Source organism: Salmo salar, chromosome ssa03 (genome assembly GCF_905237065.1).
Source record: "Salmo salar chromosome ssa03, Ssal_v3.1, whole genome shotgun sequence".
NCBI classification, from domain to species: domain Eukaryota; kingdom Metazoa; phylum Chordata; class Actinopteri; order Salmoniformes; family Salmonidae; genus Salmo; species Salmo salar.
This window is the reverse complement of record NC_059444.1, coordinates 20,623,083-20,642,125: the sequence shown is the minus strand read 5'-3', so window position 1 is coordinate 20,642,125 and position 19,043 is coordinate 20,623,083. Positions and strand designations below refer to the sequence as shown.

At 49.4% G+C, this 19,043-nt stretch overlaps 1 protein-coding gene across 4 annotated transcripts in view; it reads left to right on the top strand.

Moving 5' to 3' along the window:
• Window positions 1-17,904, top strand: part of LOC106599523 (paired box protein Pax-3) — a 55,998-nt gene extending 38,094 nt beyond the window's left edge. For all 4 annotated transcript variants that reach the window (XM_045714627.1, XM_014190806.2, XM_014190805.2 and 1 more), the window contains exons 8-9: window positions 8,832-9,104; window positions 15,099-17,904. In XM_045714627.1, coding sequence (XP_045570583.1) covers window positions 8,832-9,104; window positions 15,099-15,116 — 291 coding nt within the window. In that variant the 3' untranslated portion in view covers window positions 15,117-17,904. The remainder of the gene's footprint in view (window positions 1-8,831; window positions 9,105-15,098) is intronic.
• The last annotated feature ends 1,139 nt before the right edge of the window (window positions 17,905-19,043 follow it).

Genomic DNA, 19,043 nt, shown 5'->3' with positions numbered 1-19,043 from the left:
CTCTCACCCACTCTCACTCCACCCCCACCCCACTCACCCCTACCTACTCTACTCTACCCCACCTCACTCTACTCTCACCCTCACCCTACTCTACTCACCCACCCTACCTCACTCTACTCACCCTACTCCACCACCCCACTCTACTCTACTCACCCTACTCTACCCCTACTCACCCCACTCCCACTCTACTCACCCTACTCCACCCCCACCCTACTCACCCCACCTCACTCTACTCACCCACCCTACTCCACCACCCTACTCTACCCCCCACTCTACTCTACTCTACCTCACCACCTACTCTACTCACTCTACCCCACCTACTCCACCCTACTCTACTCTACTCACCCTACTCTACTCACCCTACTCCCACCCCACCCACTCCCACTCCACTCACCCTACTCTACTCTACTCACCCCACTCTACTCTACTCACCCACCCCACTCTACTCTACCCACCACCTACCTCACCTCTACTCACCCCACCCCACTCTACTCACCCCACTCCACCTACCCTCACTCCCACTCTACTCTCACCCACTCTACCCCACCTCTACTCACCCCACTCTACTCCTCTACTCACCCCACTCCACTCCACCTACTCTACCTCACCCACCCTACTCTACTCACCCACCCCACTCACCCTACTCTACCTCTCACCCCACCTACCTCCACTCTCACTCTACCACCCCACCTCCCACTCTCACTCCACCCCACTCTACCCACCCCTACCTCTACTCCCACCCACTCTACTCTACTCACCCTACTCTACTCTACTCACCCTACTCTACTCTACTCTACTCACCCTACTCTACTCTACTCCACCCCACTCACCTACCCCACCCCACCCTCTACCTCTACTCTACTCACTCTCACCTCTACTCACTCACCCCCACCTCACCTCTACTCCCACCCTACTCACCCCACTCTCACCCCAACCCACTCTACTCTACCCCACCCTACTCTACCCTACTCTACCCCACTCACCCCACTCTCACTCCCACTCACCCCTACTCTACCTCCACTCACCCCACCCTACCCTACTCTACCCACCACCACCACACCACCCTACCCACTACCCCACTGTACTCACCCCTCCACCACCCCACTCTACCTCTACTCACCCCACTCTACCTCACTCACCCCACTCACCCTCACCCTACTCTACTCCCTACACCACCCTACCCACTCACTCTACCCTACTCACCCACCCCACTCTACCTCACTCTACCCCACCCCACTCTACTCCACCCCACCACCTCACTCCCACCCTCACCCCTACTCTACCCCACCCCACCCTACTCACCCACCCCACCTCTACTCACCCCACTCCACCTCCACTCACCCTACTCTCACCTCCACCACCCTACTCTACTCTCACCTCACCCCTACTCCACTCCCACCACCCCACTCTACTCACCCTACTCCACCACTCTACTCACCCCACTCTACCTACCCCACTCACCACTCTACTCACCACCCCTACCACTCTACTCTACTCACCCCACTCACCCCACTCTACCCTCACCCCACTCTACTCTACTCACCCTACTCCACCCTACTCTACCCACCCCTACTCCCACTCCACTCTACCCCACCCCACTCTACTCCACCCACCCCACTCTCACCCCACCTACTCTACTCACCCCTACCCCACCTACTCTACTCACCCCCACTCTACTCCCACTCACCCCACTCCACCACCCTACTCCACCCCACTCTACTACTCACTCCCTACTCACCACCCCACTCTACCTCTACTCTACCCCACTCCACCACCCCACCTCTACTCACCCTACTCTCACTCTACCCCCACTCTACTCTACTCACCCTACTCTACTCCTACTCACCCCTACTCTACCACCCTACTCACCCTACTCTACCACTCACTCCCACTCTACCTCACCCCACTCTACCTCTACTCACCCCACTCACCCCACTCTACTCACCCCCACCCTACCTCCACTCACCCTACTCACTCCACACCACACTCACCCCTACTCACCCCACTCCACCCCTACTCTACTCCCACTCCACCCCTACTCTACTCTACTCACCCCACCTCTACTCCCTACTCACCCCACTCTACTCCCACTCACCCCTACTCCACCTACTCACTCTACCACTCCCACACTCCTACCTACTCCCACTCTACTCCACCTACCTACCCCACCTACCCCACTCTACCCACCCACTCCACCCTACTCACCTCCACTCTACTCACCCACCACCCTACTCTACTCACCCACTCTACCACCCTACTCTACTCTTCCACCCCACTCTACCCTACTCACTCTACTCACCCTACTACCTACTCTACCACCCTCACCCTACTCACCCACCACCTACTCTACCCCACCCACCCCACCCCACTCTACTCACCCCACTCCACTCCCACTCACCCCACTCCCACCCCACTCACCCACTCCCACCCCACCTACCCACCCCACTCCACCCCACTCCCACCCCTACTCCACCACCCTACTCTACCCACCTACTCTACTCTACCCCACTCTACTCCACCCACTCTACTCTACCACCCCCACTCCACCCACCTCCCACCTCTACCACCCCCTACTCTACTCAACCCTACTCTACCTCCCCACCCCACCTACCTCTACCTCACCCCACCTCACCCCCACTCTACCCCACCCCACCCTACTCTACTCACCCCTACTCTACTCACCACCCCACTCACTCTACTCCCACCACCCCACCTACCTCTACTCACCCTACCCTACCCTACTCACCCTACTCTACTCACCACCCTACTCCACCCTACTCTCACTCACCCTACTCTACCCCCACCTCTACTCCACCCTACTCTACCCTCTCACCCTACTCCACCTCACTCTACCCCACCCCACCTCTACTCCACTCTACCACCCCTACCTCCACTCACCCTACTCTACTCACCCTACTCTACTCTACCCCACCCCACCCTACCCCACTCCACCTACTCTACCCCACCCACCTCCACCCCCACCCCACTCCACCACCCCACCCCACTCACCCCACTCCCACCCACCCCACCCACCTCACTCTACACTCACACCACCCCACCCTACTCCACTCTACTCACCCTACTCTACTCTACTCACTCTACTCCTACCTCACCCTACTCACTCCACCTCCACTCCACTCCCACCACCCTACTCCACCCCACTCTACCTCACCCCACCCCACCTACTCCACCCCACCACTCCACTCCACCACCCCCACCTCACCTCTACTCCACCCTACTCTACCCACCCCACTCTCACCCCACTCACCCTACTCCCACTCTACTCACCCCTACTCTACTCTACTCACCCCACTCTCACCCCACCTCTACTCCACCCCACTCTACTCTACCCTCACCCCACTCCCACTCTACTCCCACTCCACCCTACTCTACCCCACTCTACCTCACCCTACCCCACCTACTCCACCCCCTCCACTCACTCCACCCCACCTCCACTCCCACCCACCCCACCACCCCACTCCACCTACTCACCCTACTCTACCTCCACCACCCCCACTCTACTCACCCCACTCTACTCTACTCCCACCCCACTCCACCACCCCTACTCCACTCCCACCCCCACTCCACCTCACCCCACCCTACTCTACTCACCCCACCTCCACTCACCCCACTCCTACTCCACCACTCTACCTACTCTACTCCCACCACTCTACCTCCCACTCTACCTCTACTCACCCCACTCCCACCCCCACTCTACCCCACCTCCACCCACTCTCACCTCCACTCCACCCCACTCTACCCCACCCCACCCCACTCTACTCCACTCCCACTCACCCACCTCTACTCTACTCCACTCTACCTCCACCCACTCTACTCCACTCACCCTACTCCACTCAACCTACTCTACCTCACCCTACCCTACTGTACTCACTCTACTCTACTCACCACCCTACTCTACCCCACCCCACCTCCTCACCCCACCCTACTCTACCTCTACACCACACTCACCCCTACTCATACTCTACTCTACTCACCCCACTCTACTCTACTCACCCTACTCTACTCTACCCACCCTACTCACCCCACTCTACCTCTCACCCTACTCTACTCTACTCTACCACCCCACTCTACTCTCACTCACCCACCCCACTCTACACCACACCACCCTACTCTACCCCACTCCCACCCACTCTCACCTCTACTCACCCCTACTCTTCCCCACTCACCCTACTCTACTCTACTCACCCTACTCTACTCTACTCACCCTACTCTACTCTACTCACCCTACTCTACTCTACTCACCCTACTCTACTCTACTCACCCTACTCCACACTACTCTACTCTACTCTACTCTACTCTACTCACCCCTACTCTACTCCCTACTCACCCTACTCTACTCTCCCACTCACCCCTACTCTACTCCCTACCTCTACTCTACTCTCTACTCACCCTACCTCACCCCACTCCCACTCTACTCTACCCACCCACCTCTACCCCACCACCCCACTCTACTCCACTCGCTCTACTCCACTCACCCTACTCTACTCTTCCTCACCCTACTCTACTCTACTCCCACTCACCCCACTCTACTCACCCTACTCTACTCTACTCCCACCTACTCCACTCCCACTCTACTCACCCCTACTCTACTCCCACCTCACACCACACTACCCTACCATACCCTACTGTTCTCCACTCTACTCCACTCACCCTACTCTACTCCACCCACCCCACTCTACTCCACCACCCTACCCTACTCTACTCTACACTACACTACCCTACTATACTCTACTCTACTCACCCTACTCTACTCTACTCACCCTACTCTACTCTACTCACCCTACTCTACTCAACTCTACTCACCCACTCTACTCTACTCACCCCACTCTACTCTACACCACCCTACTATACCCTACTCTACTCACCCCCCTACTCTACTCCCTCTACTCTACTCTACTCACCCTACTCTACTCTCCTCACCCTACCCTACTCTACTCACCCTACTCTACTCACCCTACTCTACTCACCCTACTCTACTCACTCTACTCACTCTACTCTACTCACCCTACTCTACCTACTCTACTCTACTCCACCACCCTACTCACTCCCACTCACCCACTCCCACTCACCCTACTCTACTCAACCTACTCTACTCAACCTACTCTACTCACCCTACTCTGCTCACTCTACTCTACCCTACTAAACCCTACTCACTCTACTCTACTTACTCTACTTACTCTACTCACTCTACTCTACTCACCCTACTCTACTCACTCTACTCTACTCTACCTACCCTCACTCTACTCCACCCTACCCACTCTACTCTCACTCCACCTCACCTACTCTACCTCACCCCTACTCTACTCACCCTACTCTACTCACCCTACTCACCCTACTCACCCTACCTGCTCACTCTACTCTACCCCACTCACTCCCACTCACCCACTCTACTCTACTTACTCTACTCACTCTACTCTACTCACCCCTACTCTCCACTCACTCTACCCCACTCACCCCACTCTTCCCCTACTCACCCTACTCTACTCTACTCACCCTACTCTACCTCCACTCACCCTACTCTACTCTCACTCACCCTACTCTACTCTACTCACCCCACTCCACCCCACTCACCCCACTCCACCCTCACTCACCCTACTCTACTCTACCCTACTCTACTCACCCTACTCTTCCCTACTCACCCTCACTCTACTCTACCCCACTCTACTTACTCTACTCTCACTCACCCTACTCCACCCACCCTACTCTACTCCCACTCTACCTACTCACTCCACTCACCCCACTCTACTCACCCTACTCTACTCTACTCACTCTACTCTACTCACCCTACTCTCACTCTTCTCACCCACACCTCACTCTACTCTACTCCCACTCTACTCACCCCCACTCTACTCTACCTCCACCCACTCTACTCTACCCCACTCCACCCCACTCTACTCTACTCTACACTACACTACCCTACTATACCCTACTGTTCTCACTCTACTCTACTCACCCTACTCTACTCTACTCACCCTACTCTACTCTACTCACCCTACCCTACTCTACTCTACACTACACTACCCTACTATACTCTACTCTACTCACCCTACTCTACTCCACCCTACTCTACTCTACTCCCACCACTCCCACCTCCCCCAACCCCACTCACCCACTCTACTCTACTCACCCTACTCTACTCTACACTACCCTACTCTACTCACCCCCCTACTCTACTCCCTCTACTCTACTCTACTCACCCTACTCTACTCTCCTCACCCTACCCTACTCTACTCACCCTACCTCCACCACCCCACTCTACTCCACCCCACACCCACTCTCACTCTACTCCACCCCACCTCACCCCACCCTACCTACCCCACTCTACTCTACCTCACTCTACTCACTCTACTCTACTCTACTCTACTCACCCTACTCTACTCAACCCACTCACCCCACTCCCTACTCTACTCACCCCTACCTACTCCTCACCCTCACCCCACTCTACCCTACTCACCCACCTCTACCTCACTCTACTCTACTCACTCCACTCTACTCACCCCACTCACCCCACTCTACCTCACTCTACCCCACCTCTACTCTACCTACTCTACTCTACTCACTCTACTTACTCTACTCTACCTACTCTACTCTACTCACCCTACTCTACTCAACCTACTCTCACTCAACCCACTCTACCCCACCCTACTCTGCTCACTCTCACTCTACCCTACTCATACCCTACTCACCCTACTCTACCTACTCACTTACTCACTCACTCTACTCTACTCACCCCTACTCTACTCACTCTACTCTACTCACCCTACTCTACTCTACTCACCTACTCTACTCTACTCACTCTACTCTACTCTACTCACTCTACTCTACTCACTCCCACTCCCACTCACCCTACTCTACCCCACCCACCCCTACTCTACCTCCACTCTACCCCACTCTACCTCACCTCACTCACCCCTACTCTACTCTCACCCCACTCACCCTACCTCTACTCCACTCTACTCACCCCCTACTCTACTCACTCCCACTCACCTACCTCACTCTACTCTACTCACCCTACTCTACTCTACTCACCCCACTCTACTCTCTACCTACTCTCCACTCACCCCACTCTACTCTACTCCACCACTCCCACTCTACTCTACTCACCACCCCTACTCTACTCTACCCACCACCCCACTCCACCTCACCCACTTCTACCACCCTACTCCACTCTACCCTACTCACGCCACTTCACTCTACTCCCACCACTCTACTCTACTCACTCTACTCTACTCACTCACTCTACTCCCACTCACCCCACTCTCACCTCACCCACCCCCACTCTACCCCACTCACCCACTCCACTCTACTCACCCTACTCTACTCTACTCCACTCTACCCACTCCCACTCTACTCACTCCACTCTACCACCCCTACTCACTCTACTCTACCTACTCTACCCACTCTACCCTACTCACCCCTACTCTACTCACCCTACTCTACTCAACCTACTCTACTCACCCTACTCTGCTCACTCTACTCTACCCTACTATACCCTACTCACTCTACTCTACTTACTCTACTTACTCTACCACTCTACTCTACCACCCTACTCTACTCACCTCTACTCCCACCACCCTACTCTACTCTACCTCTACTCCCACTCTACCTCTACCTCACTCTACTCCACTCACTCTACTCCCACTCACCCCACTCCACCCACCCCACTCACCTCTACTCCACCCCACTCTCACCTCTACTCCACACCACTCTACTCACTCTACTCTACTCACCCTACTCTACTCACCTCCACCACCCCACCCACTCTCACCCCACTCTACTCACTCTACTCCACTCACTCTACTCACTCCTACCTCTACTCTACTCCACTCACCCCACTCTACTCTACCCACTCTACTCCACCCAACTCTACTCTCACCTACTCTACCCACCCCACCTCCTCTACTCCACTCCACCCTACTCTCACCTCCACTCCACCACCCTACTCTACTCACCCCATTCTCACTCACTCTACTCTACCCTCACCCCACTCTACGCTACTTACTCCACTCCACTCACTCTACTCTACTCACCTCACTCTACCACCCACTCACCTACTCCCACCTCTACCTACTCACCCTACTCCACTCTCACTCCACACCACTCCACTCTACTCTACTCACCCCACTCTACCTCACTCTACTCCACCCACTCCCACTCTACTCTACTCACCTACTCTACCTCACTCTACTCCACCACCCCACCACTCCACTCCACCTCTACTCACTCTACTCTACTCTACTCACCCTACTCTACTCTACTCTACTCACCCAACTCTACTCTACTTACTCTACTCACCCTACTCTACTCTACTCACCCTACTCTACTCTCACTCTACTTACTCTACTCTACTCACCATACTCTACTCTACTCTACTCAACCTACTCTACTCTACTCTACTCACCCTACTCTACTCAACCTACTCTACTCTACACTACTCTACTCAACCTACTCTACTCTCCTCACCCTACTCTACTCACTCTACTCACCCTACCCTACTCCACACTACTGTACTCTACTCTTCTCACCTTACTCTACTCTACTTACCCTACTCTACTCTACTCACCCTACCCTACTCTAATCTACTCACCCTACCCTACTCCACACTACTCTACTCACTCTACCCTACTCTACCTTACCCTACACTTCACTACACTGCTCTACTCTGCCCTTCCCTACTCTACCCTACTGTACCCTACTCTACTCTATCCTAACTACCCTACTGTACTCTACCCTACCCTACTCTACCCTCATTTACACTACTCTACTCTATCACACCTCACTCCATTCCATTCTCTCCTCTGTCTCACCAGGTAATGGGGCTGTTGAACCCAGGAGGAGTGCCCCACCAGCCCAGCCATCAGAGTGACTTTGCCCTCTCTCCCCTGACCGGAGGGCTGGAGCCCGGGGTTGGCATGGCGGCCAGCTGCCACGGCTCCCAACGGGGCTTGGAGGGTCTGCCAGGCCTGACCAGCATGCCCACCATGCCCAGCTCCCAGTCCTACTGCCCACCCACCTACAGCTCGCCAGCCTACGCCATGGAACACCACCCCTCCTACCAGTACGGACAGTACGGACAGAGCAAGGTGGGTTTTTAAACTAGGAATATTATGTACTGTTTATTGTAGCACTGTGACTGTTAGTAACATGTTTTATTGTAGCACTGGGACTGTTAGTAACATGTTTATTGTAGCACTGGGACTGACAGTAACATGTTTATTGTAGCACTGGGACTGACAGTAACATGGTTTATTGTAGCTCTGGGACTGACAGTAACATGGTTTATTGTAGCTCTGGGACTGACAGTAACATGGTTTATTGTAGCACTGGGACTGACAGTAACATGTTTATTGTAGCTCTGGGACTGACAGTAACATGGTTTATTGTAGCACTGGGACTGACAGTAACATGGTTTATTGTAGCACTGGGACTGACAGTAACATGGTTTATTGTAGCACTGGGACTGACAGTAACATGTTTATTGTAGCACTGGGACCGACAGTAACATGGTTTATTGTAGCACTGGGACTGACAGTAACATGGTTTATTGTTGCTCTGGGACTGACAGTAACATGGTTTATTGTTGCTCTGGGACTGACAGTAACATGTTTATTGTAGCACTGGGACTGACAGTAACATGTTTATTGTAGCTCTGGGACTGACAGTAACATGTTTATTGTAGCTCTGGGACTGACAGTAACATGGTTTATTGTAGCTCTGGGACTGACAGTAACATGGTTTATTGTAGCACTGGGACTGACAGTAACATGTTTATTGTAGCACTGGGACTGACAGTAACATGGTTTATTGTAGCACTGGGACTGTTAGAAATTTAAAAAATATATGTTTTTGTGTGTGGTTATTTTAGCCACTTTTTTTGTTTGAATGCATTGATCGTAACTCATTCTGAAAATAATGTCTGCTAAAATATCTTTATGAAAGACACATTAGATTAGCATTAAAGGTATACTAACTCCATTCATTTCCACATACCGTATACAATCTCCCATGATTAAAGACCATACTCAAGGTTTAGATTTTCAGAATAATAACCTACGTTAATTGCAAAGGCCAACAAATCAGGCGGTGACATTACACGTGTGTCAAAGACCCGGTTAGTAGTCGAGGGGGCACTTCAGTTTCCATTACTATTACCTGTGAGCATTTACCCACACCATATATCTACATGGCCAGATACAGAAGTATGTCGGTTGGCCTCTCTCCCCCATAACCATCAGCCTGTGACCTTTCACGAACCTGTGTGATGAGCTGGACCATCAAACCCTCCGCTCGTTCACCTAGCCATGTAATGACCCCTAGGTAACGAAGATACCTCCCCAAATCAAAGGAGCGGCTTCCCCAAAGCATGTTTGACAGGCGGAGGAGGAGGAGGGAGAGTTAGTGGGGTGGGGTGAGGCACACTACCACATGTTGATTGGCCCGTCAGTAGCGGCATCTTGATGTCATTAATTTTTGGGAGGTCCAAGCTCGGGACCCATGTGCAAGCAACTCGTGAGGGCAGGGGTAGGGGGTTGTTGGTAAGAGAGAGTTTGGTGGAAGGTAGGGTTGAGAGGGGGTCTTTTTAACGGGGAGTGAAATGGCCTCTGGCATGCAGGGATTGGAAACATGTGTCCCTGTGGAGGTCAGATGCAGTCTGAGTTGTTATTGATCACTGGAGCAGAGCCACAGCCAGGACCAACGTAGCCAGGGCAGGCAGGCCAACTCTAACTCTCCCCAGTACAGTACAGCCCAGCCAAAGGGGAAAGTGCCAGATTTGCCTCTCTTTAACTCCCCCAACCCCTCTCGCCCTCTTCCTTACATCCACCATTCTCTCCAACTCTTACTGTTCTCTTCAACACCTTTAACCCTCTCACACATCAGACATGATGTTACCCTGACACAGGAGGTAGATACTGACATGATGTTACCCTGACACAGGAGGTAGATACTGACATGATCTTATTCTGACACAGGAGGTAGATACTGACATGATGTTACCCTGACACAGGAGGTAGATACTGACATGATGTTATTCTGACACAGGAGGTAGATACTGACATGATGTTACCCTGACACAGGAGGTAGACACTGACATGATGTTATTCTGACACAGGAGGTAGACACTGACATGATGTTATTCTGACACAGGAGGTAGACACTGACATGATGTTACCCTGACACAGGAGGTAGATACTGACATGATGTTATTCTGACACAGGAGGTAGATACTGACATGACGTTATTCTGACACAGGAGGTAGATACTGACATGATGTTATTCTGACACAGGAGGTAGATACTGACATGATGTTACCCTGACACAGGAGGTAGATACTGACATGATGTTATTCTGACACAGGAGGTAGATACTGACATGATGTTATTCTGACACAGGAGGTAGATACTGACATGATGTTACCCTGACACAGGAGGTAGATACTGACATGATGTTATTCTGACACAGGAGGTAGATACTGACATGATGTTATTCTGACACAGGAGGTAGATACTGACATGATGTTACCCTGACACAGGAGGTAGATACTGACATGATGTTATTCTGACACAGGAGGTAGATACTGACATGATGTTACACTGACACAGGAGGTAGATACTGACATGATGTTACCCTGACACAGGAGGTAGATACTGACATGATGTTAGCCTGACACAGGAGGTAGATACTGACATGATGTTACCCCTGACACAGGAGGTAGATACTGACATGATGTTACCCTGACACAGGAGGTAGATACTGACATGATGTTACCCTGACACAGGAGGTAGATACTGACATGATGTTACCCTGACACAGGAGGTAGATACTGACATGATGTTACCCTGACACAGGAGGTAGATACTGACATGATGTTACCCTGACACAGGAGGTAGATACTGACATGATGTTATTCTGACACAGGAGGTAGACACTGACATGATGTTATTATGACACAGGAGGTAGATACTGACATGATGTTATTCTGACACAGGAGGTAGATACTGACATGATGTTATTCTGACACAGGAGGTAGATACTGACATGATGTTACCCTGACACAGGAGGTAGATACTGACATGATGTTATTCTGACACAGGAGGTAGATACTGACATGACGTTATTCTGACACAGGAGGTAGATACTGACATGACGTTATTCTGACACAGGAGGTAGATACTGACATGATGTTATTCTGACACAGGAGGTAGATACTGACATGATGTTATTCTGACACAGGAGGTAGATACTGACATGATGTTATTCTGACACAGGAGGTAGATACTGACATGATGTTACCCTGACACAGGAGGTAGATACTGACATGATGTTACCCTGACACAGGAGGTAGATACTGACATGATGTTACCCTGACACAGGAGGTAGATACTGACATGATGTTACCCCGACACAGGAGGTAGATACTGACATGATGTTACCCTGACACAGGAGGTAGATACTGACATGATGTTACCCTGACACAGGAGGTAGATACTGACATGATGTTACCCTGACACAGGAGGTAGATACTGACATGATGTTACCCTGACACAGGAGGTAGATACTGACATGATGTTACCCTGACACAGGAGGTAGATACTGACATGATGTTATTCTGACACAGGAGGTAGATACTGACATGATGTTATTCTGACACAGGAGGTAGATACTGACATGATGTTATTCTGACACAGGAGGTAGATACTGACATGATGTTACCCTGACACAGGAGGTAGATACTGACATGATGTTACCCTGACACAGGAGGTGGCGCTGAAGAGGATGGCTAACGTTTTACATGCCCGTAACCAATTGTGCTATTTTGTTCGTTTTTTTGCGTTGTTTTTTTTTTTTGCGGATTTGGCAGGGCTTGAAAACTATTACGGACTACAAAGGGAAACCCAGGTGTGAGCTGCCCAGTGATGCGAGCCTACCAGACGAGCTAAATTACTTTTATGCTCGCTTAGAGGCAAGCAACACTGAAGCATGCACGAGAGCAACACCTGTTCTGGATGACTGTGTGATAACGGTCTCGGTAGCCGACGTGAGCAAGACCTTTAAACAGGTCAACATTCACAAAGCCGCGGGGCCAGACGGATTACCAGGACGTGTACTCAAAGCATGCGTGGACCAACTGGCATGAACGGACCAAGTGTCTTCACTGACATTTTCAACCTCCCTGACTGAGTCTGTAATATCTACATGTTTCAAGCAGACCACCATAGTCCCTGTGCCCAAGGAAGCGAAGGTAACCTGCCTAAATGATTACTGCCCCGTAGCGCTCACGTCGGTAGCCATGAAGTGCTTTGAAAGGCTGGTCATGCCTCACATCAACAGCATCCTCCCAGATACCCTAGACCCACTCCAATTCGCATACCGCCCCAACAGATCCACAGATGACGCAATCTCAATCGCACTCCACACTGCCCTTTCCCACCTGGAAAAAGGAACACCTATGTGAGAATGCTGTTCATTGACTGCAGCTCAGCGTTCAACACCATAGTGCAAACAAAGCTCATCACTAAGCTAAGGACCCTGGGACTAAACACCTCCCTCTGCAACTGGATCCTGGACTTCCTGACGGGCCGCCCCCAGGTGGTAAGGGTAGGCAACAACGCGTCTGCCACGCTGATCCTCAACACTGGGGCCCCTCAGGAGTGTGTACTTAGTCCCCTCCTGTACTCCCTGTTCACCCACGACAGGCCAAACACGACTCCAACATCATTAAGTTTGCTGACGTCACAACAGTGGAAGGCCTGATCACCGACAATGATGAGACAGCCTATAGGGAGGAGGTCAGAGAACTGGCAGTGTGGTGCCAGGACAACAACCTCTCCCTAAATGTGAGCAAGACAAAGGAGCTGATCGTGGACTACAGCAAAAAGGTGGGCCGAACAGGCCCCCATAAACATCAACGGGGCTGTAGTGGAGCGGGTCGAGAGTTTCAAGTTCCTTGGTGTCCACATCACCAACGATCTATCATGGTCCAAACACACCAAGACAGTCGTGAAGAGGGCACAACAAAACCTTTTCTCCCTCAGGAGACTGAAAAGATTTGGCATGGGTCCTCAGATCCTCAAAAAGTTCTACAGCTGCACCATTAAGAGCATTCTGACCGGTTGCATCACCACCTGGTATGGGAACTGCTCGGTATGGGAACTGCTCGGCATCTGACCGTAAGGCGCTACAGAGGGTAGTGCCAACGGTCCAGTACATCACTGGGGCCAAGCTTCCTGCCATCCAGGACCTATACAATAGGCAGTGTTAGAGGAAAGCCCATAAAATTGTCAGGGACTCCAGTCACCCAAGTCATAGACTGTTTTCTCTGCTACCACACGGCAAGCTGTACCAGAGCGCCAAGTCGAGGACCAAAAGGCTCCTTATCAGCTTCTAACCCCATGCCATTAGACCGCAGAACAATTAATCTAATGGCCACTGGACTATTACTTTTTAACCTTTATTTAACTAGGCAAGTCAGTTAAGAACAAATTCTTATTTACAATGACGGCCTAGGAACAGGGCAGAACAGCAGATTTTTACCTCGTCTGCTCGGGGATTCGATCCAGCAACCATTTGGTTACTGGCCCAACGCTCTAACCACTAGGCTACCTGCCCCCCCATTTGTTTTGTACACTGCTGCTACTTGCTGTTTTATTATCTGTGCATAGTCACTTCACCCCTACCCACATGTACAAATTACCTCTAACCTGTAACTCCACACACTGACTCGGTACCGGTACCCCCTGTATATAGCCTCGTTATTGTTATGTTATTCTGTTACTTTTGTATAATTTTCTTACTTTAGTTTACTTTAGGGCTTGTAAGTAAGCATTTCACGGTAAGGTCTACACTTGTATTCAGCGCATGTGACAAATACAGTTTGATTTGAGATACTGACATGAAACCCAATGGAGAACAGTTCTAACCCTTCCCTCTCTCTCTATCCTTCCCCCTCTCTCTATCCTTCCCCCTCTCTCTATCCTTCCCCCTCTCTCTATCCTTCCCCCTCTCTCTATCCTTCTTTCTTTCTCTCTCTCTCGTTCTCTTTATCCTTATCTCCCTCTTTCTCTCTCGCTCTCTCTCAGGTGCCTTTCATTATCTGAAACCCCAACATGGCCAGAAGTGGATGAGATCTCTGGCCAACCTGACAGTCAACTCCGGAGAAATCCCTCCTTCCCCCCTTCCTCTGCCTATTCCCTACCCAGCCCCTGAGGAGAAGGGACAACCCAGAGAAATGGACGGAGGGGGGTTGTTTTGGGATTCGGGTTGGGATGGGGTACCCTGGTTGGGGATGTGAGGGGTGGGGGAGTCTCAATGGGATAATCAGAACCAAAGGGGGAGCCCTCTCCAGTTACCTGGCTCTCGCCCCACTTTCACTTCACGTCATGCTCTGAAAACCAAGCACGCCTCGCTCTCCATGCTTGAAGAGAAAAATAAATGGAGAGAAGGAGAAGAGGAGGTGAGGCAGAGGATAAACGAAAAAAGGGTGAATAAAACAAAATTCACTCAGTCAAGATTCTGCCTTTGATTTGTAATAAGTGGCAGAGAGTGGGAGAGGACTTGTAAGCTGTTTTTCTTCCATTGATGCGCCTTCAAGGCCAATGTGATGGGAGGAAAATAAGGTTTTAAGGCACGATCCTGAGGCTAACGGTGATCTATCTATGGACCTGCAATAGGCACACCGCTCACTCAGCCACAATGCTTTATTTATGGCACTCACAATGTCTTAGGGAAATGTCTTATACTGTACACTGATACATTGTATTATTTCACATGATTTGGGGGAATTGAAATGGGTTCTATCAGGAGAAGAAAAACTGCCATCAATTTGATTTGTAACATGACTGTAGGGGTAAAGTAAAGGTCTGGACAGTGGACTCAGTCTTTCACCCATCTAGGTTGATAGTAGAGAGACAGAGAGATAGAGACATACAGTTGTAGATGGAAGCTGCTTCAACCCAAAGAAGTGCCTCAGATGAAATCATCTGAAACATCTCAACTAGCCTACTACATTCTTTTTGTAATTGATATTGTACTGAGAAAAACAAAGATAGCTGGTTTGCTTGCAGGGCAGTGCACAGACCCTTTGGGGGGCATGTCCTCAAACCAAAAAAAGGGTGCCCCCTCAAAGAAATTCCCGCAGCAGCTGCAATTTTTACAAGAAGCGAAAGCAGCACAATCTGATGGGTAAAGTATTTTCCTAAACTATTTTGAACTGGAATTAATGCTGCACTTATTAAAATGAATGACCCACACAATTCCAGTCAAAATAGATGGTAAGAAATACTGTTGCCTACCGTTACTAAATCCAAATCAACTCTATTTGTTGCCACGATCATGTATCCCAGTGTTTTTCATACTTGTTGACCCCCCAACCCCCAAAAAGGAGCGTTCAGCCTACAAAACCCGTGAGCCCTGACGCACGCACATGCACGTGTGCACAAATGTAGCATGACATTACAGCCATAAATGGTGACGCATTTTCAAAACGCAAGGCTACAGAAATAAACAGCTTTTTACAGCTGCATTTGGGGCTGAAAGTCATACATGTTTGCAGCCAATATGAACTAGGGATATGTCATGTCACTTCTCTGGAGTCCAGAGCAAGCAAAGTCAAACGGCCTACTTGTAGAGGAGGTTGCAGGATCGTATGGAAAATGATGCCACTTTGGAGGGCAACCTGCCTGCAAAGTGCTCGTTGTCAGCCCTGTAGCCCGGATCTTCGTTACAACTATTGCAACATTTTCTGGTGAATTTGTTATATCTTCATTCCATAATATTGAAGGCAGTGCGATGTTACAGCTGCTTATCTTTAGACATATAGCCAGCAGTAGCCACCCAAACTAGCCCTATCTGAAATTTGAAAATGACCAATCAAATCGCCACCTAGCCTATTGTTCTGGCAAATATGAGTCAGTAGTAGATTGCTAAACTGTATTTTATATGGATGATAAACATAGGCCTACTCTGTATTTGCCGCGTAGAACTGGAAGAAATGAAACAAGTGTTCTGGTCATTAATCTGGATATGCGCGCCTGCCTTTGCGAGCCAATGCTGATGACTGGTCATTGGTCAAAAATCAAGACGCACAACTTTTTGGTTCTGAAGCATAAGTGAGAATTTACCACCGATTTGAGCGCACTCAGAACAACAAGGACAAAAAATGTATACAAAAATAATAATATATACCACCACTGAAAAGGGCACTTTGGAGCCTGGAAGGCTCGGATCACTTTTAAAGCAGTAAGAATCCTAACACAAGATCCATGCATGTACAGGTAACTTCGATTTTTGCAGATGGGAGATTTGAGTATAAATCTGAGTTATATACACTCAAGTTAAGATTCTGCCCATACAGATCTGGGACCAGGCTACCAGTCACAAGGTCCAGTCAAGTGTTAATTGGACCTGATGAAACATACCACTCCTGTTCATTTAGTATTTATTCAGTCCACCTCTGTTAGTATCCCTGGTCTTAGCACTCAGTGGTGCTGACCCGTAAATCTTAAACAGCGATGGAAATTACAGATATAGGATCTTAAACACAGGAAATGTCAAACTTGTAGTGCATTTTTGGTTTTAAAAGGCTTCTGAAGTTTATAATTTCCACTTTGGAACTTCAGACTTGAAATGTATCAACCCCTACAAAAATGTCTAATTATAATCCACATAATAATTCACATTTGCGATTGATGCAGAAGTATTTTCCAACTGTATCAAACTGGCTCAAATTAAGATCCTACATCTGTACACCTATATTTTTCTGCCTTTTTTTTTTTTGTATACATATATAATTTTCATTTATGACTGCATAAAATGATTTTTGTTGGAATATGTCTTGTGTCAAATGCAGCACTATTTACTATTTATAATAAAATATAAAAAAATGTGTACAGGCTGAAGTGTTTTAATTGATTTCAAACCAATGTGTGTCTGTCTTTACAATCTTATGTACTGACATTTGATTTTTTTAATCTTAAGAGTAATGTAAGTCGCTCTAGATAAGAGTGTCTGCTAAATTACTGAAATGTAAACATGTAAATGGAAAATGTTAGCTAGGAGTTAGGATAAGCTATGAACCAGTTCTGAACTTGGTGCAATATACTTGATGAGAACAGATTACTAGCTCATTCAGGACATCTACATTAGATACATTTAATTTAGATACTGTAATTGTATTACACAAAGGGAAAGGGAAAGGCAGCCAAAAGAGCAATGACACAGACAAGACAAGATGGCAATGTCCCAAGTGACCATCCACTGGATGACTTACTGGAAAATGACACGTCTTTACCGAAATTCAGAACAAAGATAATATTTCTTTATTTTCAAATTTCCAATCAAAGATCCATGTTTAACGTTCAATGTTTTCCCTGCAATAGGATATGTTTGTTTTCCAAGAAAATAAGTAAAAGAATCTTCCATCCACCAACCCCATCCCTGTAAGCACACACTCATGCACGCACGCACCAGGGTTGGGGTCAATTCCATTTCAGTTCCAGTCATTTCAGGAAGTAAACCAAATTGTGGTCTTCCTAAGAACAAGCATTCTCCATGACTGACGGCGGACCGTCAGTTGGTGCTCTCATCCTCTCATGTATTCTCTCCCTGCCGCCTAGCAGCTCCCCAACACTTTAAAGACTCATTCATAAATATATCCTTTTTCATAAACACTGCTTTCGGACAAATTCCTGCTCCCCGGGGGACCCTTCACACCCGTAATGATTAAAGCAGATCTCCCTGTAAACGATCTAAACACAACACCACAGACACATTGGGACATTAGTCACTGCCACTGTCTCTGGGGTTCAGATTGGGGTTCAGACTGGAACTGCGTCCCAAAAAGAACCCTATTCTCTATATTGTGCACTACTTTTGATCAGGGCCCAAAGGGTTCTGGTCAAAAGTAGTGCACTATGTAGGGAATAGGACACCATTTGTGACACACATGGTGTTCAGAGGGCTAAATGTTCTGATCCCAGCACCCCGGCAGAAAGAAAAACACTCAGCCAGTTGTCTGACACTTCACA